The 26,836-nt window shown below is 34.6% G+C and overlaps 1 protein-coding gene across 1 annotated transcript in view; it reads left to right on the top strand.

The window, feature by feature from the left end:
• The window catches only part of NAMPT (nicotinamide phosphoribosyltransferase), a 40,483-nt gene extending 14,157 nt beyond the window's left edge, over positions 1-26,326 (top strand). The window contains exons 4-11 of the mRNA XM_055420760.2: positions 81-209; positions 5,440-5,598; positions 6,081-6,217; positions 10,209-10,434; positions 12,168-12,287; positions 15,893-16,033; positions 18,585-18,719; positions 23,403-26,326. Of these exons, the coding sequence (XP_055276735.1) occupies positions 81-209; positions 5,440-5,598; positions 6,081-6,217; positions 10,209-10,434; positions 12,168-12,287; positions 15,893-16,033; positions 18,585-18,719; positions 23,403-23,513 (1,158 nt within the window). The 3' untranslated portion in view covers positions 23,514-26,326. The remainder of the gene's footprint in view (positions 1-80; positions 210-5,439; positions 5,599-6,080; positions 6,218-10,208; positions 10,435-12,167; positions 12,288-15,892; positions 16,034-18,584; positions 18,720-23,402) is intronic.
• Positions 26,327-26,836: the final 510 nt, after the last annotated feature.

Raw genomic sequence — 26,836 nt, 5'->3', positions numbered from 1 at the left:
CTGTAAAATATAAAGAACCTTATTTAAACAGGTAATTGTGTACCATCTGTTGAATGAATAATTTCATTATCTTTTACCAGAAATATGATGGGCATCTTCCAATAGAAGTAAAAGCTGTTCCCGAGGGTTCTGTCATTCCTAGAGGAAATGTTCTCTTCACAGTGGAAAACACAGATCCAGAGTGTTACTGGCTTACAAACTGGATTGAGGTGAATTGTTTTTTGCTTTTCATTCTTAACATTATTGTAGACATAAAAACCGTTCAACTGGGATTCTAGTTTAAAAATTGCTTCTAATAAAGTTATGTAACCTCCTACCACTTCCTGAACCTTTCCAGGCCTCAGTTTCCTCACCTGTAAAATGACAATTGGACTAAATAATCTTTAAATTACCTTCCAGTAAAATCTAATCTTAAATTGTAAAGAATCATTACAGTTAAAGCTCAGCTGGGCTGCTTCTTATTTGTTGCAATCCTAAATATACACCACCATAGAGAAAGATTATAAAAACAGCACAGGTGCATCTTTAGTAACTTAAGACATTTTAGTAATTGTTTTCTTTATTCTTATCTAATCAGTTTAGGGCCTAGACTCTACCACCTGGTATTTCTCATCTATATACATGCAAGGTTCACTATAGAAATTTCACCCTGTTATCTGAGAGGTATTTACTTGGTGCTTTACATGCTTTATCTCACTAGTTTGTTGGTTAAACTAATTTGTTGTTACATTATAAAATAATACATTTGGAATTCATTTATAAAGACTAGAAACAGTTTAGAAAAACTTTTAATAGCCTAGCAGGCTCTGAAACAATGAACAGTTAACTAAAAGATTTAAAATAGTTTACTGCCTTGGACTGCAAGGAGATCCAACCAGTCCATTCTAAAGAAGATCAATCCTGGGTGTTCATTGGAAGGACTGATGCTAAAGCTGAAACTCCAGTACTTTGGCCACCTCACGCGACGAGTTGACTCACTGGAAAAGACTCTGATGCTGGGAAGGATTGGGGGCGGGAGGAAAAGGGAACGACAGAGAATGGGATGGCTGGATGGCATCACCGACTCGATGGTCTTGAGTTTGAGTGAACTCCGGGAGTTGGTGATGGACAGGGAGGCCTGACATTCTGTGATTCATGGGGTTGCAAAGAGTCAGACACGACTGAGCGACTGAACTGAACTGCTCTGTGTTAAAACTCTGAATTGTGAACTCAAGAGTAAAAGGAAACATATTAACAATTCTCATACTCCTTTACTGACAGATACTTTGAGGGGATGAAATTATAAAAAAGAGTAGAAGAGTTCTTAAAGAACCACATCATCTAGTATTATCTTTTACCTTCGGTGCCAAAAGATCCCAAACAGATAAATCTTACTTTGAAAATCATTTATGAATCACCTTTTTTCACTTTTTTTCTTTTTAGTTTTCTGGTTGAGGATTTAGTCAATAAGTACTCTTCCCCTGTGTTGAATTGGAGTCTCATAAAGCAGATATTTATGGCCACAGAACTAGTTCCAAGTCTACCTTGCTTTTCATGTATGTTTTTCTTTAGAAAGTGAAAAATACTAGCCTTGAAAAAAATTATAAGTACCTGTTTATTTAGATGTATTTCACTAAAAAAAAATAGAAAAGTTGATGTTTTTATAAATTATGGACATCTTAGTAGTAGTTTGTTAGCAAATATAAAAATAAAAGATTATTAAATATAAAATCCAATATGAGATTTAGATTTTGAAGGGAAAAAAGTTCCCTATTTTCATCTGCTTATCAAGTTTACCTTCTAATATATATTATGTAAATAATTTCAGTCCTTGGTATGTATTTTTATCTAAGGCACAAAAATATATGTTCTGAAACAATCCCTTTCTTAGAGATCCTGTGTTTTTTTTTAATTGTGTTTAAATACCATGTCTCCAGAAAACACTTTCTCAGAATGACTTTGCCTCTTCTGTGGGTTAGAGGATAGAGGAGGTTCATCTTTCCCTTAGCCATCTCCCACCCAAGTTTACTACTTTGTAAATGCAATCTGTTACCAAATCCAAAAAGCTTGTTATTTAAAAACTTGAGATTTTCTTCAGGAAATCCTTAATTTAAAACATTTAAAGTAATAGTGCTTAGTAGTATTCGTTCCATTTCACCCTCCCAGTATGTGCAAAGTTTGTTTTTTTGTGGTGTTTATTTTTTGGCCTCTCTGCACAGTTTGCAGGATCTTAGTTCCCCAACCAGGAGTTTAATCAGAGCAGTCAAAGTGCCAAGTCCTAACCGTTGGACCACCAGGGGTCCTTGTGCAGAGTTATTAATAACATTCTTTAATTCACCATATACTGAATTTTAAAACCCACTAAAATTACTGAATTGCTTTATCAATTTTAATATCAGTGCTAGAAGAAATCTTAGTTCTCAAATCAGATTTCAAAACGTACTTAGGAGAGCTTAAGAGTTCTGTAGAGGTATCTCAGACTTAAGAGGGGCTGAAGAATGAGCATGTTGGGCTAAACTTAACAGTTTCTTCCAACCAAAAAAAAAACAATATTTTGCTGTTAAAAATCAAAGATGACTTTATAAACTATTACAGTGATCAAATGCCCTCATTTCACAGATGAGGAAATTGAGCCCTGAAGGGTGAAGGGACTAGTTAACAGAGTAGGTCCAGTCCCCTTTCTACTATACCACCATTTCTCATTCTTCGAAATTCTTTATTCTGCACAGTAATGATATAATGAACACTTCTTAAATAAATCTTGCAGGTTCTTTTACTTTAGTCTTAGTTTTCAGCTAAAAATTTTACCTTGATTTGTGTGGGCAAATTGCTGTTTTGGAGAAATTTCCAACAAGGCCTATTTTATTAGACCTTGGATTAACCCAAACTAACTTGCCTTTTTTTCCCTTGCTTACATCTACAGTGATCTTTTTTAAAGGGGAGTGATTTTATTAAGAGTATAATTTAAGCTGATTTTGTTGGACTATGGAAAGGAAATGGTGATGTGAAGGATCACTGTGTCTCATAGTTATTTCTCTCCTTCCCTGGCATTTTTCGAGGGGTAAGGTCAATCTTCTACCTTTATAACGCAACTAGAGTTTTTCACATTATGTTTTCTATCTTTCTCATACTCCTAGATAATATCATTCTAAGTTAAATTAAAATTATGAGTTGATTGAATTAAATTAGAAAATGAATATCGATTACTAGTTATATACCCCAGAAGTGCTAGGCACAAATATTAGAGTAAGGTATGTGTTACTTAACGGCCTTTGGAGGAGGAGCAATTTATTCTTAACTAAACACTAATACAAATAAGAATGCTAAATTGGTAGCAGAAGTAGTGAATTCTGTGTATGGAAAAAAAAAAAAACCTTTTCCATTTCATGAAGGTATTCTTCATGAAAGAATGAAGAATTGAGGTATTCTTTGGATGGCAAGTAGCCCAAGGGAGACTATAGCAAAAAGAGAGTAATATATCATAAGGGATAAACCTTTAGATGGTAAATAAGGCAAGATTGCAAAAGGCCTCAGATTTCAACATGAATTGGCCTTCTTCTTCTGTGGAATAGATAGCCATTAAAGGATTTTAAGGAATGACACAACCTGAATAAAACTCTGCTTTAGAAAGATAACCAGCTGCAGTATAAAGAGGAAGAGAAGCTAAAGATTAGTTAGAAGTAGGATACTCATAGGCTGGGGCAGTGGAATCACTCAAATTATGAAAGAAGAATTTCAGAAGCAGAATGCTTAGGTAAGAGGTGACTTGTCATAGAGTTCAAGTTAGGAGTTGCATAAGTTTTCTACTGTTATATAACAAACTACCCTCCGCCCCCTCAAAAAAAGACTGTTATTTCTCATGATTCTGCGGTTGACTGAATGGTTCTCTGCTGGTCTTGCTTGGACTTACATGTCTGCATTCAGGTAGGGGTTCAGCTCAGATAAGGGAGTGTCTGAAATGGCCTCACTCCCATGTCTGGACCTCAGCTTAGGTAACTGGGACTGCTGGACCTGTTTCCTTGATTTAGGCTTCTTTACAACAGGGCAGTCTTGAGGTTTTAAGAAAATGAGAGTAGAAGCTATAAAACCTCTTGAAACAGAAGCTTGGAAGTTATAAATATGGCTTCTGCTACATTCTGTTGGTCCAAAGCAAATCATAGGAACATCCCAGAATCAGGGATGAAGAGATAGATTACACCTCTTGATGGAAGTAGCCACAAAGAATTTGGAGCCATAGTTATTCACAAGAGTCTTAACGCAGTTTTTCTTTATAGGGGACTGAGTTGGGAAGTCCAAGAATAAATAATCTTTTTATTTTTACTTACTTTATTTATTGGTCACTTAGCTGGTATTCAGTAAAAGCTTGTTTTGTAAAATTTAGAAAGTAAGTAGCTTTTTGAGTGAGCACAGACTCGTCATCTTAGCAGCTCTTTCTAAAATTTGAAGCTGCTGTAATAGCAGTCTATCTGGTTTACAAAAGAATAGTCTTAAGTCATAATAATTAATATAGTTGCTGTGATTAGACATTTTTTGGAGTTGCCTGGAAGCCAAGGAAAAGGGGAGAAAACCAAGACAAAATAGGGACCTCAGAAGTAAACAGCGTATGCAGAAATGTTTCATGTGGCTCTTTTATAATGACTTTTGATAAATGCCAAGGAAGTAAAACATAACTCAGTAAATGGAATTGTCTAGTACTAAACAAAAGATCTTCCCTGGGTTGGAAGATCTCCTGGAGAAGGAAACGGCAACCCACTCCAGTACTCTTGCCTGGAGAATCCCATGGACAGAGGAGCCTGGTAGGCTACAGTCCATGGGGTCGCAAAGAGTCGGACACGACTGAGCGACTTCATTTTCACACGAAAGTATCTCACATACATAACCTACCAGTAGTCATAGTAGATCCAAGGAAAAATTAGATCCAGTACTACCTAGAGGAGTGAAAAAATAACTTCTCTAGATGTATATACTATTCAAGGTGCAGTCCATGGACCAGTGCTGGTCCATGAACTCTTCAATGTAAGTCTGCATGAAATAAAAAAATCAAGGATAAGCATTTAGAAACTTTTATGGCAATTGCCTTAGCATCCAAGTGTGAATATAGTTTATAAAACTATTGACCCATGATAGATTGGAAATAAAGAAATACATCGGTCCTTCATCACAGATAGTCTTCATAAATATTTGCTTCTTTGGAGCTTTGGATGGGAAAATAGGTGATTCAACATTCTCTACTGTTTAGGGCCTAGTTTGCTTATCCTTCGTATTGAAGATTTGAGAGCTGAGCTTGGCACTGTATCTGAAATACATGTGGTAGGCTTCCCACCATACAGCTGAAATGTCCAATTGGTATTTCTACTAGAATGGAAGTCCAGGACATACCTCCAGAGAAAGCTAGGATTTTCCTCAGAAAGAATCCAATTTTTTATGTATTAATGTTTGTGGTTAATTTTATTACTACAGACTATTCTTGTTCAGTCCTGGTATCCAATCACAGTGGCCACAAATTCTAGAGAGCAGAAGAAAATATTGGCCAAATACTTGTTAGAAACGTCTGGTAACTTAGATGGTCTGGAATACAAGTTACATGATTTTGGCTACAGAGGAGTCTCTTCCCAAGAGGTAAGAAACTGAAGGGAACCTCAATTAATAAAATATAGATTGTTGGTTAGGTTACCAGTGTAAAGTTTCAGGAAGTTATTTGGGAAGTAGGTCACATTTTGAAATTCCAGAAATTCAGTCTAGGATATTAAATACCTAATATGTGTCAGCCTCTGTTAAAGATACCTGAAATAATAGTCTTCAGCAGACATCTCTCTCCTTTATATATTTGATGGATAGATAGACAGATGACTAAATATATGTAATAAACAAGGCAGATGTCAGATACTACTACTGAGAAGCACAAGACAGAGTAGTGGAAAAGAGGATGATGGGAAGTGTGGGTAAATCAGTATTAATTAAGTAGGTCTCTTTGAAGAGGTAACAGTTGACTTCTCTTTAAAAATAACTGAAGACAGTAACTCCTTTGGGGGCTGTGCTCTGTACTTCAAGTATAGGTCTTTTTCTTTTTTTTGGATTTTGGTTTATGGTTTATTTTGCAGACTGCTGGCATAGGAGCGTCTGCTCATTTGGTTAACTTCAAAGGAACAGATACAGTAGCAGGAATTGCTTTAATTAAAAAATACTATGGAACAAAAGATCCTGTTCCAGGCTATTCTGTTCCAGCGGCAGAACACAGGTAAAATTTCTGTTTTCATCCTTCTATTATCTCACATTGGTTTTCCATTAATAAGCTTCTTCATTTTTGTAACTGAGTCATGTTTTGTTTAACTACACAGATAGGTACTACAGTAAATCTTCTTTATATTGTGTATAAAAACTGGTGTCATGGAGGTAGACAAAACTTTTAACTGTCCTAATAGAAACAATTTAGGAGTTCTTTTTCTAACTTTTATATTGCTTTATAAGTTTTATTGTTTAAAAAATTTTAGCTTCTCTATTGCCATATGCAGATAGGTCATATACTTGAAGTCTAGAAGCACTCATTGTGAAACCTGGTCAGTGTTCTCTCTTTCCCTGCTCTTCTACATAACTTCACTTATCTTTGTTCTGGAAATTATCTTCTGAACCCAGTACCTTCAATTGTAGATGAGCGAGTTAGCCCTTTTGATGAAAGGAAGAGTGTTCAGATTCTTATGTTTCCTCCATTCAAGTTAAACTAGAAAACAATTATAATCCAGGCTATAGCTGCTCTGGTTCTAGAGTTAATTCTACTGAAAATTAGTGGAGTTTTTTAAATGTGTGCTAATCCTTATTTCTGATTCATACAACAAAAATAATGTAATTAGTTTGGGGGAGGAGGCTTATTAAATTCTACCCACCTGCTTGAATATTGCACGGTGCTAAAACCAGCAATGAGTAAAGCTGAGCTTTGATCCCAGCAATCTACTGGATGCTGCAAGGGATGGAAAGATATAAAAAATTAATCCTGTCTTTTGGATAAAAAAACAGTACACTAGCAACATTCTGCTCTGCTAAAGTGCTCTTAAAATGATGCAATTAAAGTACTGCAGCAGTGCAAAGGAAGAAGAAGAAGGGTCATATTCCACCAGTAGGATCAAGAAAGGCTTTATAGAGATGGTATGTAACTATTGACTTCTTGAATGTTTGGTAAAATTTAATGGCAGACATTAGGGGATTCTTTATTCCCTGAATAAATATTTATTACATATCTACCGTGTGTTAAGCATTGTCATGAAAGAGGCAAATATGTATGTGCGTAAGGAATAAGGACTGAAATGTATTTTGTACGGAGATTTTGTAGGGAACGTTAGGTGGGCTGGAAAGACAGGTTAATAAGTAGAAGCCCTCAAATGTATTTTCACATTGAATGTGCTGGGTTATTCTAACTCCATTTTCAAATGAAGGTGGGCATTGAAGTTTTTGAGCAAAGTAGTGTCAGAGAAATGTTGTAGAAAGATCAGTTTGATAGTGGGCTATCTTATGAATTGAAAAATAGAGAAAAATGAGAAGTTAGGATTTATAGGAAACTGTTGCAATAATTTTGAGAGATGATGAGATTCAGAACCAAGTGGCTAAATAAATGAAAAGAAGGGGATAAACATGAGCAGAGACTTGGGAGATGAAATTGTTGAAATGATGACTTGAACTGGGGCTCAATAGAAAGTAGATTCAGCTAACATTTACTAGCATTGCTCTCTTAGTAGGGACTTGAATATTTTTCATGTAAGTTTCAAGACTAGTGAAACTAGGAAAATAAGAGTGACATTAACAGATCAAGATTTAAGGGTTGCAGTATTTTAATTTTTGGTCTTAGATACATGCATACCTTTTAAAAACTTACAGTACTCCTAGATGAGACTCTTTATTAATGGTTTTGTTTCAAAGTAATAACATCATGAGTGTGATACTATAAATCTGAGAATAAAGATATTTTCTTTAGGACTTTCATGTTAATTCAGGGTGAAAATCTGTGTTTTTATAGCCTCATAATATTTATTACATCTACAAATCTTATTCCTTAATATATCAGCTGTTCTTAAATAGATAAGTCTTTTTAAACAACAGCATAGTATAGTGAAAAGAGCTCTAGACTGAAAATTGGGAAATATGAGTGACCTTACAGCTGACATACTGGGTGGCCTTGGGCAAGTCATTTATCTCTCTGTTGTTCTTCATTTCCTCCATCCAAGCCAACAAAAGGAGGAACAAAAATTTTTGCATTTCCAACATCAGAAGGTCATTGAGGAAAAATGAACTAACATCTAAGATAACTTTAAAATAAGAAAATGCTACAATTTAGAACATTGCCATTATTGTTATAAATATTTTCTTAAAGAATATATGAATCTGGACTTAGAAATATTCAATTATATACCTCTTCCTCAAACTTTGGAAATGTATCAAATATGATGCTGAAAATTGGAATGGTAGTATAAGTCATTGACCAAATATTTATGATCTCTATATACCAAATAAAATAGGTATTATGATTGCATCATGTGGAGGGTGCTCTAGGAAATGTCTATGGGATGATGAGATGAAGATACTCATTTTCCTCCCCAACAAAATGGATCTGGAGTGTGCGGAGTTGGTAGGGGGCAGTGTGGGGAGGGCAGGGAAACCTGGGCTAAGGTACAGATTTTGGAAACTCACTATAAGGGTATTTTTTTAAAGCTTTGAGGGGTTTTCACATAGGGAGGTATATAGAGAGAGACTAGTGCCCAGGTCATACTGAGGAAGGCAAGCACAGCATCTATGGGAAACAGAAGAGGTCCCAAAGAAATAGGGGGAAAAAATAAAAACATGAGATACATCAGTGAAGTCATTGGAAAATAAAGCTTCCGGAAAGTTCAAATGCCAAAGAGAAAGTAAGTAAGATAAAGACTAAACTAAAGTTTTCTGGAAGTGATGCACACAGAGTTAGATGGCTGTATTGAAATAACCTCTTAAGAGTTGGTTCTTACATTGCAAAGCTCTCCAGTGCTAGTATTCTTTGAGCTTAATTCTCTCCCTTACAGAGAAGACCATAGCAATTCTTGATTTGAAGAAAGGGCTTTCTTTATCCATGTCTTAATTTTCCTTTCAACCTGCAGATGCTTGCATGAAGTGGGGAGTAGGCATCATAGCTACCTTGTTCACTATAAAATAAATTTTATATAAATATGCTCTCTCTCCATTTCTGTAGTTCTGGATAGTAAAGTCTATATCCCTGAAGGAAAAAAGAAAACAGTTTCAAAAATAGTATGGAGATAAATATATCTGCATGGGATTAAATGAATGGGTTGTTTCACTTTCCATTATTTTACTTTGGAAAATGAAGTAGAGGCAAAAACTAATAAATTAGGGAGAAAGTAAAATTACTGGGCATGAGAAAATCATAACAATTCTAAAATTATTAGGTTCTCATTAAGAATTTATTTATATTATATATTAGTTAACCAGCAAGTATTTTAGTTAAATGCTGTTAATATGTTCAAAAAGAACCACCATTATTGTGGACAATATAAAAATCACTGTTATTATTCTTGCCTAATAGAAACTCTCATACTATTTCCCATCTTAATTATGTTTAGCTCAAACTAAATATTGTAATTCTTACTTTCTGGGCATATGTTAGTAGATAATCTATAAGTAAAATAAATGCCTGTTACAGGCCAATTAAGAATACAACAGGTAAAAAGTTAGCTGACTATATATATGTATGATATAGTATAAGTAATTGTCTTTATAAGGTTTGGAGAGTAAGAAAGATAAAATATATGTCCTTATTATTATTGGTATATGGTTTTGAAAATTCACAAAAGGGAACTTCATTGCTTAGTGAAATAATGAGAGTATGTGTTCATTCTAACATCTCAGCATAATGTATAGAGAGTGTACTTAACAGGTGCTTTTTTAGCTCACTCATTTTAAATAAGTTAGGTTCAGGAGTACTAAAAAAGAAAATAACATAGTTTATCCTTTGGTTGAATATGACTTAAGAGTTTGAATAACTATTGGAGAGATTACTTGTAGTCTTAAAAATTGGCCAAAGGGTGGTTTGGTTTGGCTCAAATATTCAACTAACCTCTTGATGTGCATTCATTAAACTAAATCACTCACCTTCTCTGCATTGTTGATGGTGTAGTATAGTAAACATGAGATATAATTCAGGAACAGATAATGTGTCTGCCTAAGTAAATCTGTATTTTCGTTTTGTTTTCTAGTACCATAACAGCTTGGGGGAAGGACCATGAAAAAGATGCTTTTGAACATATAGTAACACAATTTTCATCAGTGCCTGTATCTGTGGTCAGCGATAGCTATGACATTTATAATGCGTGTGAGAAAACATGGGGTGAAGATCTAAGACATTTAATAGTATCAAGAAGTACAGAGGCACCACTAATAATCAGACCTGATTCTGGAAATCCTCTTGACACTGTATTAAAGGTAAATTTTAATATGTAACTTGATTATTAAAAGTGCCAACAGACCAGCTGCATCAACACTACTTTTCATTCATACACACACCATTTCAGAACTGTCTGGACCAGTCCCCTTATTTTAAAGGTGCAGCCCAGAGAGAGTAATAGATTTGCCCAAGGTCACACATTAATAACTAGAGAAAGTGTTTCCAGAGTAAAGGGTTATTAATATGTAACTGTCAAATAGACAATTAAATACTGTTGACTGTTGAATAGATATTTTCTTTTCTACTTACCTTGAAGATTGATAAATCCCATTACCATTTTAACTAGTCCTGTGATTTGGTTACCAAGTTTGTGGTTTCTTTCTCTGCCTTTGCAAGTTATTGCTGTACCTTTGAAGGTTTTAGTACAAAAGAAGTGTGTGCAAGGTAAGGTGGAAAAAAATAATTCAAAAATACTTTTCAAGTAGAGATTCTTTAGTGATACGACCGGTCCTCAGCGTAGCCTTGTTATCTTTTTTTCCTTTCTTTTTTAAGTCTTTAGGACTTGGTTTACCTTCTTTGAAAAGCACTAATAGAAACAGGTTATTGCGTGCTGTGATTCATGGGGTCGCAAAGAGTCGGACACGACTGAGCGACTGAACTGAACTAGAAAAATAGTGTGTTACATGCTTTGCTTAATTGTGTCATTGAATCTCCGAAAACCTTATGATCCGTATTACAACTGTTTTTTTATAGACAAAGAAACCAGCTTAGATTAAAATTCACTTGCTCAAGGTCAGACAACATGTAATAAAATAAGCCAAGTAGCCAACATAGGTCTTTATGACTACCACCGTCTCTCTTTACCACACTGTTTCCCAGCTGATGATTGGGTGATGAATTACCCTTTAAAACAGTGGGATGTAGACTCAAGGAGGTCTTTTCATTTCCTGTCAAGTAATAGATCAGTCTGATGGTTTTATCTTAGCCTGAAATATGAACTGATTTGGTTTTAGCAAACTGAACAGGTTTCATGTTTTTTCTGTTACCTAATAAAAATATACAAACCTAGTTTCAAGAATCAACTGAGTTACCATATCTAATTTTGTCATTGTTAGAATATTAAACCAGTTTATTTATGAAAAGGGAGTGATTGTTGGGTAGAACTTTTGAATCTCTGTGGAAGCTTTCTGATAAATTTTCAGTCAGTGTTGAAGTATTTCAGCTGCTACCAAACTTTCAATAGTTAGTGAATGAATTGTACAACTTGCATATTAAGCAATTTAACTTAAAAAAAATTGGTGTCATTTTTAAGTGAGAAGGACTTCAGAAAATTCAGCTGGATTCATATTTGAGTTACATGAGACAAATTAAATTATTGGCACAAGCAGAAAAAAATACAAGTCAAAAGTATCATCGTGAGTTTTTTAAATGATGTTTTATATACTTTTTAAAAATACTATATTTACCATTGTAAGTTTCTAATGTTAAAGGATTTTTTTCCTGAATCTAATTTGAAAAATGTGAGGGAAAAATACTTAGGTTTTGAGCCACTTTACAGCATAAATTGGCTTGATAGAAAATTGCATGCCTGTTCTAAAAATCAAATAGAATTGAGATGAAATTCTAGAAGGCTTATACATGGTAATATAAAATTTAAGTAATTTAATTTTTATATTCAAGATTGTTAGCAAAGTCTTTTTAACTTTGGAAAGTTTTTACACTTTTTTTCAGTCTTAGTTATTTTGTGTTGCATGTGTATTTTTCCAAACAGGTTTTGGATATTTTAGGTAAGAAGTTTCCTGTTACTGAGAACTCGAAGGGCTACAAGTTGCTACCACCTTATCTTAGAGTTATTCAAGGAGATGGAGTAGATATTAATACCTTACAAGAGGTATGTATTTTATATTAAAAAGTTTCAATAAGGTAATTCTTATAATTAAACTGTTTACTAATTTGATAACAATAACATTAATAATTTAAGTACAGTTGTTATTCTTTTAGTAAGATAGTATATGTCTTTTCTGTTGAATGCTTAAAATTTATGGATAATAGTAACTTAAAATATAGACGTACCAGTCAAAGCACACTCCCAGTCCTCATTGGCTACCGTGGATGATGAGCCCAACGAAGTGTCACTAGGAAACAAGAAAATGCTGAAGAGTACTCTTTATATGTAAAACAAAAAATCTTAACACTCTACAAATAGGTCTCAGTTTCAATAGAATGGAACTTCACATACTGTAATAATGTGAAACCTGAATGATACTAGTCTTTTTGATACTGTGCTTTTTCAGATTTATAGAATGATTTGTTACCTCCTCTAAATTTAGCATTGACTGTTATCACTATTATTGTTAGAGTTAGCCAAACAGTGTAAGTTTTATATTATCTTAAACCTTTTTTCCTCTTTTGTTTCTCAAATAAGTTTCTGAAGAACTATAATTTTAATACTTAAAGCACTCCATAACAATTAAGACTATCACTGATACCATGATATAGATTGTCAACTATTATAAAGCACTGACATTTTAACGTATACTAGTTTCAGATGATAACCACTTGTATAACACAAGTTACCAAAAGAATTTTCTGTTGAAAGGGTTGGTGTGGTTAGAGGAAGGTCAGTACTCCAGTTATGAACAGTTTGTTTTCTAAAGATTCATTTAAAAGAAAGAACTATTGCATATAACTCTCAGTACTTCTGTGGTGATATGTATTTAGAGTTCCAAATGAGGTCTGAAATAGATCTCTTAAAATAACAGAAATGAGGTTGCTTCCACCAGCTCTTCCAAACCGCCTTGCCTAAGATAAGTGGAAACTTCCCCAGCTCGTCTAAGACATTTGGTGTTGGGGCATTAGGGGCTTTGATGTACAAAGGGAGAAATAGAAGAAAAGTCTGCAGCAAAGAGGAGGACCTGAATATAGAAATCTCAGTTGGCATATTTAATTGCTGTTGTCTTCTAGCTCAGCTGAATTGAAGGTTTCTGACTTGGTGTCAGTTAAGAACTAGTACCCAAACCTCCGTTTTAGCAGGTCCCTTTCAGATGAAGAAACTTGGGCAAGCTGCTGTATAACAGAATATCTACTAGCCCAGTGCTCTTCCCATTGCTTATCCCTGTCCTTCCTTGTTCTTGGGGGCAGCTCTTTAAGTTTGGTTGTTCCATCAGGTATTTGAACTTCTCTTTAAAAACTGAAGCTCTTTGGCTTTTTTTTTTCTTTTTTTCTAAATAAAGTTTGAAAATATATATGCATTTTTAAAGTTGAGAATCAGTTCAGAACTTGAACCTTTTTTTAAAAAATAACTCCATAAACAAAAAGTTAAATCCCAAGACACATATTCTCTGGCATTGGTAAAACCTTAAACAGAAGGGTCAGAGAATGAGTAGTTTGTGTTAATACATGCACTCATTACCCTAAAGGATAATACCTGCTCTCTCTTCATATTGGAGGTGGGTCAAAATAAGTTTTTAAAAGCAAGGAAAGGAATATATATAGACTTTTTGTCTAGTAAGGTTTCCTTTTAATTTGTGTGTATAACATTTTTTAAAAAGTAATATGTCTTCTAATTCTGTAACATCCAGTAACATTAATAGAAAAAATTCACATAAATTTTAAATTGTCTAAATTTCACAACTTGTGATGGTGAAGCTGTATGGGAAGAACACCTTAAAGAAATTGGTCCTAGAAGACAGAATATGACATTAGGTGGTACTGTTTTTTGTGAATTCCTCATTCTTGTGCTTCTGAAGTGTACCTAAAATCAGGTGACAGGTCTGAAACTATTTTCTCTGTATTTTACCCAGATCTCCTCCCCGTCTGTCTGTCTCCGTTTCTTTTACTCCATTTTTCTGTTCTACTCCTTGTGTTTCTTCTATGTTGAAATTCACTTATTAGAGCTTTAATTTCACATAGTTTTATAAGGTTTTCGTTATTGTTTTAGTTATTATACTTGGTTTACAGTTAGTTCAGTGAAAAAAATCAGGGCCATGGAGTATTTTGAGTTCAAGTGTAATAATAAAAAGACATGAGAATAAAATAAATTGTAAATTGTATATGTCTCCATCTTGATTCCTGACATACAGCAGGAGTGTTATACTGAGATTTAAAAAGAAAGTTGCATTTCTAAATGTGAATTTAGTAAAAGATGTAAGTCCTTGGAGTTTATATATTTGTATCTTAAAATGTTGAAAATGGGGCTTCCCTGGTGGCTCAGTGTTAAAGAATCTGCCTGCCAATGCAGGAGGAGTGGGTTCAAGCCCTGGATCAGGAAGATCCCCTGGAGAAGGAAATGGCAACCTATTCCAGTATTCTTGCCTGGGAAATCCCATGGGCAGAGAAACCTGTTGGGCTGCTGTTCATGGGGGTTGCAAAAGTCATGCACGACTTAGTGAATAAATAACAGCAACTATTCCTCATTTAGATAAGAGGTCAGTTTGAGACTCTTGGTATTGGGAAGTATATGACAAATCTGTATGATATAACTCACATAAACCTATTAAACTTGATTTTGATTTTCTAATCACATCTGAAATTTCTGTTTAAAAACCCCATACTTTCTAATTACTTCCTTTTGACTAGTATGAAATTAAAAGAATGGTTATTAAACTTTATCTGCTACCTTCTACCATAAAAGTGATTGAGTATGTTATATAAGCAGACAGATACTAGTTAACTAAGTCCTGCCTGGGAAAAAGAAATGCAAATGAGATTGATAATAGAGTAATAAATTAATGTAAATTTTAAATTATGTGTCCCTTGAAAGAAATAGTCTAGTTGTTAGAAGTCTGTGTTTATGTCAGTCTCTTTCTGACTTTTTAGATAATCATTCTGCCAAAAAATGATCCAGTGATAAATCTTAGCTCCCAGTCAGTTCATAGTTTTGCTTATGGCGCTAGAGTACCAGCCAGAGTCAGACAACTGCCAGTGCCTCAACTCTTAAATTAGAGGAAGTATTTTACACTTTTTTTAAATGACTAATATCTGTTGATTTTAAGTGCCCCATTACATGACTTGCACTGTGACATGTGACAACATGTATTGAAATTTATTAATGATGAGTAGAGTCACAGAATCTAGTAATTTGGGGCAAATGTCTGGGCCTCATTGCTTGTGCTACTGGCATCTGTGCAGTAAATTAAAGAGGTAGATTAGAGTTTACTCAAGTAACCTTGTGTATTTATAGCCACTTTTTTCTACCTCTCATTCCCTTTATTCCCCCAACCTAAACCACAGTCACTGATAACAATACAAATCCAGGAACTTTGAACAAAATCCCGTCCTTCTACACTTATTCCTTGGGCTTCCCTCTTTGAGGTGGGTGGGTCTTTTAAAAGAAAAAAAGTGGGATGTAACTTCATGTAGACCTTATTCTTAGCTCATTATTTACTGTGTTATAAACAGCTTTAGATGGTTTATTCATCAGTATGGCCCATGGAAAAGCAACTTCTTTCCACTTCCAAATTACCTGACCTTTTTTTATTTCCTTCTTTAATCTAGATTGTGGAAGGCATGAAGCAAAAAAAATGGAGTATTGAAAATGTTTCCTTTGGTTCTGGTGGAGCCTTGCTACAGAAGTTAACAAGAGATCTCTTGAATTGTTCCTTCAAATGTAGTTATGTTGTAACCAATGGCCTTGGGGTATGTCCTTCAACTTCTACTCTTGTGTTACTTCTTCTTTATGTGTAAGCCTAGAATATGCCTAGAATACATGTATTGAATGCAATAGTCGAAGGATAATATGGTCCTGAACTGTTACTATATTGTACCCCTGACAATACTCAGAAACAGGGGAAAAATAAGAGATAGTAGGTGATAACTTGACTTCAGAAAAGAAGAAAGACTTAGAAAAAAGAGGAAAAGTGAGAGATAATTTAAGAGAGATGATGCAGGTCAATTCATTTCTCCTATTTCAGTATATACCTTAGAATCAAGAAGTTGAGCAAATTTGAGTGAGAATGTCAGCTCACCTGAGCTTCCCAGGTGGCGCTAGTGTAAAGAACCTGCCTGCCAATACAGAAGATAGAAGAGACTCGGGTTTGATCCCTGGGTCGGGAAGATCCCCTGGAGGAGGGCATGGCAACCCACTCCAGTATTCTTGCCTGGAGAATCCCCATGGACAGAGGAGCCTAGCAGACTATACAGTCCATGGGGTCACAGAGAGTCAGACATGACTGAAGCGACTTAGCATGCACACACAATCACGTCAGCTCACCTAGCCATCATGCATTAAAGAAAAGCAAATATATAAACACTGTCAATGTTTTAGGAAGGTGAACTATGAGGTTCAAGTTGTGACACTAGAATCATTTTCTGGTAGTCTTAGAAGGGGGAACCCAAGCTGCAGACAGCTGAACAACCAACTCCCTAGTAGCTCTTCACAAGCTCTTGGAAGTCTTTGTATCAAAGCGTGTGTGTTCAGTTCAGTCACAAAGTCGTGTCCGACTGTTTGCGACCCCATGGACTTGAGTACACCAGGCTTCCCTGTCCATCACCAACTTCCAGAGCTTACTCAAACTAATGTCCATCAAGTCGGTGATGCCATCTTGTCCTCTGTGGTCCCCTTCTCTCCCGCCTTCAATCTTTCCCAGCATCAAGGTCTTTTCAAATGAGTCAGTTCTTCGCATCGGGTGGCCAAGTTTTGGAGTTTCAACTTCAACATCAGTCCTTCCAATGAATATTCAGGACTGATTTCCTCTAGGGTGGACTGGTTGGATCTCCTTGCAGTCCAAGGGACTCTCAAGAGTCTTCTCCAACACCACAGTTCAAAAGCATCAATTCTTCAGTGTTCAGCTTTCTTTATAGTTCACCTCTTACATCCATACATGACTACTAAAAACCATAGCTTTGACTAGACAGACCTTTGTTGGCAAAGTAATGTCTCTGCTTTTTATTATCCTGTCTAGATTGGTCATAATTTTTCTTCCAAGTAGCAAGCATCTTATAATTTTGGCTGCAGTCACCATCTGCACTGATTTTGGAGCCCAAAAAAATAAAGTCAGCCACTGTTTCCACTGTTTCCCCATCTATTTCCCATGAAGTGATGGGCCCAGATGCCATGATCTTAGTTTTCTGAATGTTGAGGTTTAGCCAACTTTTTCATTCTCCTCTTTCACTTTCATCAAGAGGTTCTTTAGTTCTTCTTCGCCTTCTGCCATAAGGGTGGTGTCATATGCCTATCTGAGGTTATTGATATTTCTCCCAGCAATCTCGATTCCAGCTTGTGCTTCATCTAGCCCAGCATTTCTCATGATGTACTCTGCATATAAGTTAAATAAGCAGGCTGACAGTATGCAGCCTTGATGTACTCCTTTCCCAATTTGGAACCAGTCTGTTGTTCCATGTCCATTTCTAACTGTTGCTTCCTGACCTGTACAGGTTTCTCAGGAGGCAGGTCATGTGGTCTGGCATTCCCATCTCTTGAATAATTTTCCAGTTTGTTGGGATCCACACAAAGGTTTTGGCATAGTCAATGAAGCAGAAATAGATGTTTTTCTGGAACTCTCTCTCTTTTCGATAATGTGTGTAGGGGATCCTAAAGACACGTGGGTTGCTCCTCTACCTTAGCTCACCTCCATCATTCTTGGGCGAGTTCTAGGTTTGCTTCTTCTGCTTCTCCAGTTACCTTCTACCTTTTTGATCCTAAAACACTGCGCTCTAGGTCTCTAGATTCTCAAGGTTGTCTTTGCTTCTCATGGTAACAAGATAGCACTAATAGAATAAAAAGTAACAAAAGGGAAAAAGTTATGAAGTGGGCAAGCCTTTACTGTAGTAAAATCCTAGTACCCTTGCCACAGATTATAGAGTTGACATGGATTTATTTTTCAGTAACATGCATGTGCTGTACTTAGATCAGTTTAAGGGCAATGCCTAATAGAAAGGAGATACTTTAAGGGTCACCTCAAGACTTACCTCAAAGACTTACTACAGATGGAGTTATTAGTATTCTGCACTAATAAGAAAGGATTTCAAAAAGTTGGATTTGGTTCATACCTTTTTCCTGACAGAGGACTCTCTCCTCCACAACAGGCTAGAGTCATATCTCTTAAGAGCTAGATGCAAATTGGGTTAGTTATACCTGCAAAGTACCTTAAAATTTATATAAATTTTATATATACTTTTTTTAATGCAAGTTGAATGAACATTTCTGATGATTAGTCTTCTATTTCTCTAACTTTAATTTGGATTCCAGATTAACGTCTTCAAGGATCCAGTTGCTGATCCCAACAAAAGGTCCAAAAAGGGCCGATTATCTTTACATAGGACACCAGCAGGAAATTTTGTGACACTTGAGGAAGGAAAAGGAGACCTTGAAGAATATGGTCATGTATGTATTTATGCTGATTGGGGTTTGTTTTGTTTTTTAAACGGTAATAAGTTCACTTTTCAAATTAAGAAAGGAGGCTTTTGTGTTTCAAATTATTTTCAGAAAAGTTATTTTCTTGGAGGACAAGAGTGTTATTGTAAAATGTTTACAATTTCTGACCTAACCTATCAAAATAAGATGAAAAGAAATGGCTAGATAATAAATATGAGACCTTTACATTGGATGAAATCTTTTCTAAGAAAAAAAAAAAAAGGTATTCCATATAGTTACCAGAAGAGAGTGATTGAGCTTCAATAAGTAGTGTATCTGATCTTACTCCTATTGCTAATTAGCAGTGAATCATTTCTGAACAGGAATAGTTAGGAATACTTAAAGGATGCTGGTCTTAGACTATTCATAGCTGTTTATGTTACAGTAAAACCGTGGTAATTTTAGTAGATAAAAGAAGGGCTTTCCAAATTCCAAGATGTTGTTAAAGATGATTCCATTTTTTCAAAACAATAGAATCCAGTTCAGATGGTTTTCTTTAGCCTCATTTAATTCTCACCACAACATCTATGGGCAAAAAAGGCAAATTATGTCATATATATATGTAAGATATAAAAACAGTGAGACTTGATTCAGATTATAACTAATAAATGAACCAAGTTTTCTGATTTAAGTCAACCAAGATAGAAATATTTCTAGTATGCTTAAAGTAGTCTGTATGCTCATTGACATAGAAAATTACACTTATATTCAGCTTCTAGTTTTTATTAATAAGCCACTGGATTAAACAAGAAAATACTCTTTTTTTAGAAGAGAACTGCTCTTAATTGATAAAAATTGTAAAAATTTTATTTTTATTGATTATATAATAAAATGATTCTATTTTTTTAACTTTTGATTCTTTATACTACATATATTCTGCTTATGTTATTATATTCTTTTAAGATTTTAAGCCATAATTATTACAGTAAGGTTTTCCTGTTATCTTTAATGAGAAATATGTAAAAGTGCCTAAAACTTTTAGAATTAGATTTGTTTATATATAGCCTATTACACAGCCTTCATTTAACTCTTCTGCTACTGAGACTTTGCTGTATTAGTTTACCCCAGATGGACAAAAGTTACTTTAGACATGATCATAACTGTGACTCAACCATTCATCATTATTTTAAACATAAGAATACAGAAAGATAGAGTCTTATTGGACCTCTTAATCATTTTCAAAACAGGTATTCAATAAATACTTTTAAGATGTTGAATAAGCATGCAGGTAAATAGGGCCAAAAGAAGGTGAAGCCACAGAACAAGTTATATTAATAGAGGTGGAAAAAGATAGTAACAAAAAACAATACAAAAGTAAAACTTTGGATTCTCTAGATAATATGCTATAACATACTACTTACATATATACTTAAATATACTAGTTATAAATAATATCTATCACCTGAACATTTTTCCTGAGCTTCAGTCTCACATTTCCATCTACTTTAGCCTTCCTATTTACGTGTCTAAAAGACATTTCAGCCTTAATGTGTCCTTAGCCACACTCTTAATTTAACTCTGTCTTCAATGAGATTTTCTCAATGTCTTCTACTATTCATTCAGTTGTTTTAATCATAAAGACACATGACAACCCTTCCCTTCCCAACAAGACATTGGTTTTAAGAGTATGTGGATGATACTCTAGAACATTTGAGTCAGTAAGCCATTTATGATCATCTAGACATTTTGAATTTAACTATGAAACTTTAAATATAATCTATTGAGGAAGGGTGTTTCCCTCTATAGATTAACTATTAAAATTTAAATATAAATTCATAAAGAAAATGCCACAGCAAGAACAGTGTGATTGGAAACAACACAGAGATAGGTAAGATTGTTTCAAGATGGTGGAGTAGGAAGACCATGAACTCAACTCCTTTATAGGCATGCCAAAATTATAACTATTTACAGAAAAATATTGATGAGAAAGAGCAGAATCTACCAGGAAAGATCTACAACTAAAGCTATAAAGAAGGAACTATGACAAGATAGGAGGGGCAGAATCACCATACAGTCAAGACCCATATCCCCAAGTGGGCAACCCATAGGAGAATAATTACAGAGGTTTTCCAAAGAAACACGGGGTCTGAGCCCCACCTCAGCCTCTCCAACCTGGGGGGGCCTTGCATTCCAGAGAGCCTCAAAAGAATCAAATTCAAAGGGGACCACACCAAGACATACGGCAATTAAAATGGCAAAAATTAAAGAGAATATTAAAAGCAGTGTGGGAAAAGGAACAACTTACATACACGGGAACTCTCCTAAGGTTGTACTCTGACTTTTCAGCAGAAATTCTGCTGGTGAGAGGGATGGCACAATATATTTAAAGTGATGACAGAGTAAAACCTACAACCAAGAATATTCTACCTGATAAAACTTTCATTTAGATTTGATGAAGAGACCAAAAAGTGAGCTGAAGTTCAGCATCACCAAACCAGCTTTACAAGAAATGTTAATAGGAGTAATCTAAGCAGGGGAGAAAAATGCTGAGACTAGAAACATAATAATTACAAAAGGAAAAACCTTGTCAGTAAAGGCAAATGTATAGTAAAGGTAGCAAATCAAGCATTTACTAAGGAAGTTTAAAAGACAGTAAAATCATCTACATCTGCAATAAGCAATTCAGTGATACACAAAATGAGATGTAAAATATGTCAAAAGCAGTAATGAACCTAAATGTAAGACATGATTCCATGAAACTCCTAGAAAAGAACATGTAAAAACACTCCTCAATGTAAATCATAGAAATGTTTTCTTAGATCAGTCTCCCAAGGCAAAATCAATAAAAGCAAAAATAAACAAATGAAATCTAATCAAAAGCTTTTGTACAGCAAAGGAAACCTACCAAAACAAAAAGACAACCTACAGGACAAGAAAGTATTTGCAAATATGACCAACAAGGGGTTAATATCCAAAATACCCAAGAAGCTCATATAACTTAATATCAAAAAACAATACAGTCAAAAAATGGGCAGAAGAACTGAATAGACATTTTTTCCAAAGAAGTCATACAGATGGCTAAGAGCCATGTGAAAAGATGCTCAACATCACTGACTGTTAGAGAAATGCACACCAGAACCACAAAAAGGTATCACCTCACACCTGTCAGAATAACGGCTGTCATCCGAAAGTCTACAAATAACAACTGTTGGAAAGGATTTGGAGAAAAGAGAACCCTCATACACTGTTGGTGGGAATGTTAACAGGTACAGCCACTATGGAGATCCTCCAGAAACCAAAAATAGAACTATGATATGATATGATTTAGCAGTTCCATTTCTGGGTATATATCCAAAGAAAACACTGATTTGAAACATGTGCATGAAATCATAAACCCACACATGAAATAATAGCACCATTATTTACGGTAATCCAAGATATGGAAGCAACCTAAGTGTCCATCAACAAATGAATGGGTAAAGAAAATGTGCGTGCACACACACAATGAAATATTACTCAGCCATTAAAAGTGAAATTTTGTCACTTGAAATAACATCGATGGACCTGGAGGGTATTATGCTATGTGAAATAAGTCAGAGAAAGACAAATACTGAATGTTATTACTTACATACGGAATCTAAAAAATAAATGAATATAATGAAACAAGTAGTGTCACAGATACAGACAACAAATTCGTGTTCACCAGTGGGGAGAGGGAAGCAGGGAGGGGTAAGGTAGGGGAGTAGGAGGTCCAAACCTCTATGTATAAAATAAATCAGGTACAAAGACGTACTGTTCAGCACAGGGAATATAGCCGGTATTTTATAATAATTTTAAATGGTTTATAATCTATCAAATCATTACATTGTACGCCTGAAACTGATATTGTAAATCAACTATATTTCAATAGAAAAGGATAAAAAGAAAATAACATAGTGACAAAAATATTAGATAATGTTATGTGCTCACCCAGATGAGATGAAAAACTTTGGCACAATAGATTACTTCTATGGATTTTTCAAGAAAAACTAGAGGCAGATAATTCCTTACTAAGACAGGAATGCTTTGCCAGACTCAAAAGGGAATTTAGTCCTAATTCTCTTAATTTGTCTTTGTCATTCTTGCATGGGTCAAATGGATTACTTCTGGAATATACACAGTCTTTAAAATCAGTGACTATGTATTAGTCAAGAAATCAGTATCTATTAATGTTTCTGTTTGGATTTGGTTTCTTATTTTTAGGGTTGACTTTTTTTTGTTTAAGGCAAAAGCTTATGATTAATTAGTACGTTCAGTAAATTCCAGGTTGATAAGTTTAATCGGTGTTGAGTCTCTTGGGTAGAAACAGGGACGGTCTGGCAGGATTTTCTTGCTGATCTGTCCGTCATGATTATCAGCAACAGCCATAGTGCTTCTGGACAGCCAAAGCAGTAAGCATCTACTAGATTTGTTTTGCCTTTAAGGAAAACTGTTTTAAGAATGTTAATACTTGCATCATTTCTTTTCAGAAAGTTAAGCATGTCTACATTCCATTTTAGATCTGGGTCTGCCTGTTCCATCAGCATCCTTTGTATATAAAATCATTTCATAATTTGAACATTATCAGCATCTCTGTAGTTGACTATTCAGTCTAATTCATCTAAACATTACTGAAAATTTTTGTTTGATAGCCTAATATAACCATTAAATTTCAATATTGTTATATTTGTGCAGGATCTTCTTCACACAGTCTTCAAGAATGGGAAGGTGACAAAAAGCTATTCTTTTGATGAAGTAAGAAAAAATGCACAGCTGAATATCGAACTGGAAGCAGCACCTCATTAGGCTTTGTTTTATGACTGGGTGTGTGTGTGTGTGCCTGCGTATGCGTGTGTGTGTGTTTACGTGCATGCACACACGTGTACCCCTGTGTGTGTGAGTATGTAATACATAATGTTTATTGTACAGATGTGTGGGGGTTCTTTGTGTTTTATGATACATTACAGCCAAATTATTTGTTGGTTTATGGACATACTGCCCTTTTCATTTTTTCTTTTTTCCAGTGTTTAGGTGATCTCAAATTAGGAAATGCTCTTAACCATGTAAAAGATAATTGCTAAAGTAAGCTTTTTAGGGCCCTTTGCCAATAGATAGTAATTCAATCTGGTATTGATCTTTTCACAAACAACCAAGAAACTTTTATATATAACTGAAGATCACATAAAAACAGATTTGCATAAAATTATCATGATTGCTTTATGTTTATATTTAACTTGTATTTTTGTACAAACAGATTGTGTAAGATATATTTAAAGTTTCAGTGATTTAACAGTCTTTCCAACTTTTCATGATTTTTATGAGCACAGACTTTCAAGAAAATACTTGAAAATACATTGCCTTTTGTCCATTAATCAGCAAATAAAACATGGCCTTAACAAAGTTGTTTGTGTTATTGTACAATTTGAAATTATGTCAGGACATACCCAACAGAAATTACTAAACCTCACTGCCCCTTGTAGACTATGTATTAATCATTCTACATTAAAGAAGATAATGGTTCTTACTGGAGTGTCTAGGCACTGTACAGTGATTATACAAGTTGGTCAATGTATTGTACCAGTGAAATGCCAAATTGACAGGCCTGTACTGCAGTTTTATATGTCAGATATTGCCTGTGGCTCTGCACCTCAAGATTTTAAGGAGATTTTTAGAGAGAATTTCTGCTTACACTATAGAATATATACATAAATGTAAAATATTGACAAATATGAAAGTAGTTATTTTAAAGTAATTACACTTCTGAATTTATTTTTCCTATTCTATAGTTGCTATGACTGAAACGAATTAGTGGAATGGGTAGTGAGTGTACTTATTTTAGATGTTTTGACTGTTATATTTTTCATTAAGTTTTTCAAAAATTAAATTGGATATTCAATTTTATGGACATCACTTACTAATTTTAAACTGAGTCCCTCAATAAATAATGCTCAAGCAAGTACTTAAATGAAGAAAAATTATCCCAAATGAAAAATAAGATGACATGAGTTTGAAAGAAGAATCTGAACCCACAGTGGTAATTTGGCTGAATTTGAAGTGTTCAACATTGACATATTCTAGAATAATTAAACTGCTAGATTCTGAGTGAGTCATCACACCTGACTAGAGACCAGGGTTTTATAGATTCCTTTCTGTTCCAAGGCTGTGGCCAGCAGGCCGAAATCGGACTATTTTTTTGTAAATACATATTGTCTATGACTGCTTTCTCACAACAACAGTAGAAGCTGAATCATTGCAATAGTAATCCTACAACCCACAAAGCCTGAAATGTTTATTATCCGGCCCTTTATAGAAAAGTATGTTAACCCCTGTTGTAAGAAAAAGAGTGTGCCTTGATATGTAGAGTTTTTCTCTTTTGTCTTCTCTTTTTTCTTTTAAGAATCTGATATTAGAAGACTATTAGAAAAGCTTTAACAATATGACATTAAAGTGAAATTTTACAAATTGAAAAGCCATATATTATTTGTCCTAAACAGTTACATGAGAAGGTATTTTATCACTAGAGTAATCTAATTAGAGATGAGGTATCTTTATTAAGCATCTTTTTATAAGCATTATTAAGAAGATGGGTTTTTGCAGATGATTCTAACCACATCTAATGAGAACAGTAGGCATCAGCCACTGTAGGAAGTTTTCATCCTGTAATCCCATCCCTGGTAGAAAATAATTTTAAAGTGATTACTATTTTTTAAATGTATCCAAGTGAAGAATAATAGTAAGAAGAACACATAGTTCTTCATAAAATGTGCTAAGGGGCTTACAGCAAAGGGAAGGAAACTTACCAATAACAACTTTGATAACCACTTGTAATTTTGATTTTATTAAACATTGGAATTACACTATAGACAACAGTCTTTGTACACTGAATTTCAGCAATTGCAGAGTGTCTAGAGGGGTTTTATTTTAATACTTTTCACTGAATGGTAAAATCTGTACATTTGTACATGGCCAATGATTGGGGGGATGGAATGATTAATTGTGTTAGCTTTCAGGCACTTGGAATTGATTAATCCCAAATCTCCATCACGTAAGCACTTAGTATTTTGGCCATCTCCATTCTGAGAAGCAACCGGTTAACATGGATACCAAGTAGAGCTCTGTTGTGTAACCCATAAATCAATCTAATCTTTCAGACAAAAGCAAATGGCATGTATGAGTTTGCTCTAAATCATTAGATTTGCAGTTAGCAGTTAATCCCCCTCAATTCATAATATCATGAAGTATTTGTATTTTAAATAGAAGATAGGAGTTCTGCATTAAGACTCTTTATTTGTACTCTATACTTAAAGTAAAATGGTTTTAATGATTATCCCTTATTTCTTTTCTTGAAATAAATTGTTATGAAAATTTTATAAGGAAATCCATCTTGGAAAACTAGAAAGAGAAAACGGCAAGGTAATTATTGTTCTGTTTGCCATAATTTAGAATTCAAACTTAAACAAGTATTTTGTAGTTTTACATTCCTTTTTAACCCATTCAGTGGAGAACGTCAGCTTTTCTCCCAAGTTGTATGTTAAATCAATCTAATATGTATTCAGCATCAAAGATAAACATGTAATAAACATGGAAATAAAGTTTAGCTCTATTAGTGAAATGTTAAATTTGACTGTGTGCTTCAAATACTGGCATTTCCAGAGATCTTTTTTAGGTGTTCTTCCAGTTCAAAGAATTAAGAGAATGAAAGAGGGAGAAATTTCTAGGATGACTCTTACTTTCTACCTTGTGTAGCATATGGCAGTTCCTTTTAGTAAAGACACTGGAGGGAGATCAGATTGGGGGGCAAAGAGCATAATTCGTCAGATAAGATTTGAGATGCCCTCTCAGACATTTAAATGTGGGTTTTAGGTAGTTGGAGACACAGATTTGGACATGAATTTGATGTATAGGTGGTCAGTGGAGACATAAGAGGATATGTCTCTAGGCAGGGTGTAGAGTATAGCATAAACAAACCACAGGCTATAGGTCAAATCCAGCCCACCATCTGTTTTCTAAATAAAGTTTTATTGGAACACAACCACATCAATTAATTATTGTTCATGGCTGTTTTCATGCCACAATGGCAGAGTTGATTAGTTGTGACAGGCTTTATGGCCTGCAAAGCCTAAAATAAT

Source organism: Moschus berezovskii, chromosome 3, assembly GCF_049115385.1.
Source record: "Moschus berezovskii isolate FMDL1 chromosome 3, NW_MosBer_1.0, whole genome shotgun sequence".
Lineage (NCBI taxonomy): Eukaryota > Metazoa > Chordata > Mammalia > Artiodactyla > Moschidae > Moschus > Moschus berezovskii.
Note: the sequence above shows the minus strand (reverse complement) of the source record. Positions and strands in the feature narration are given on the sequence as shown.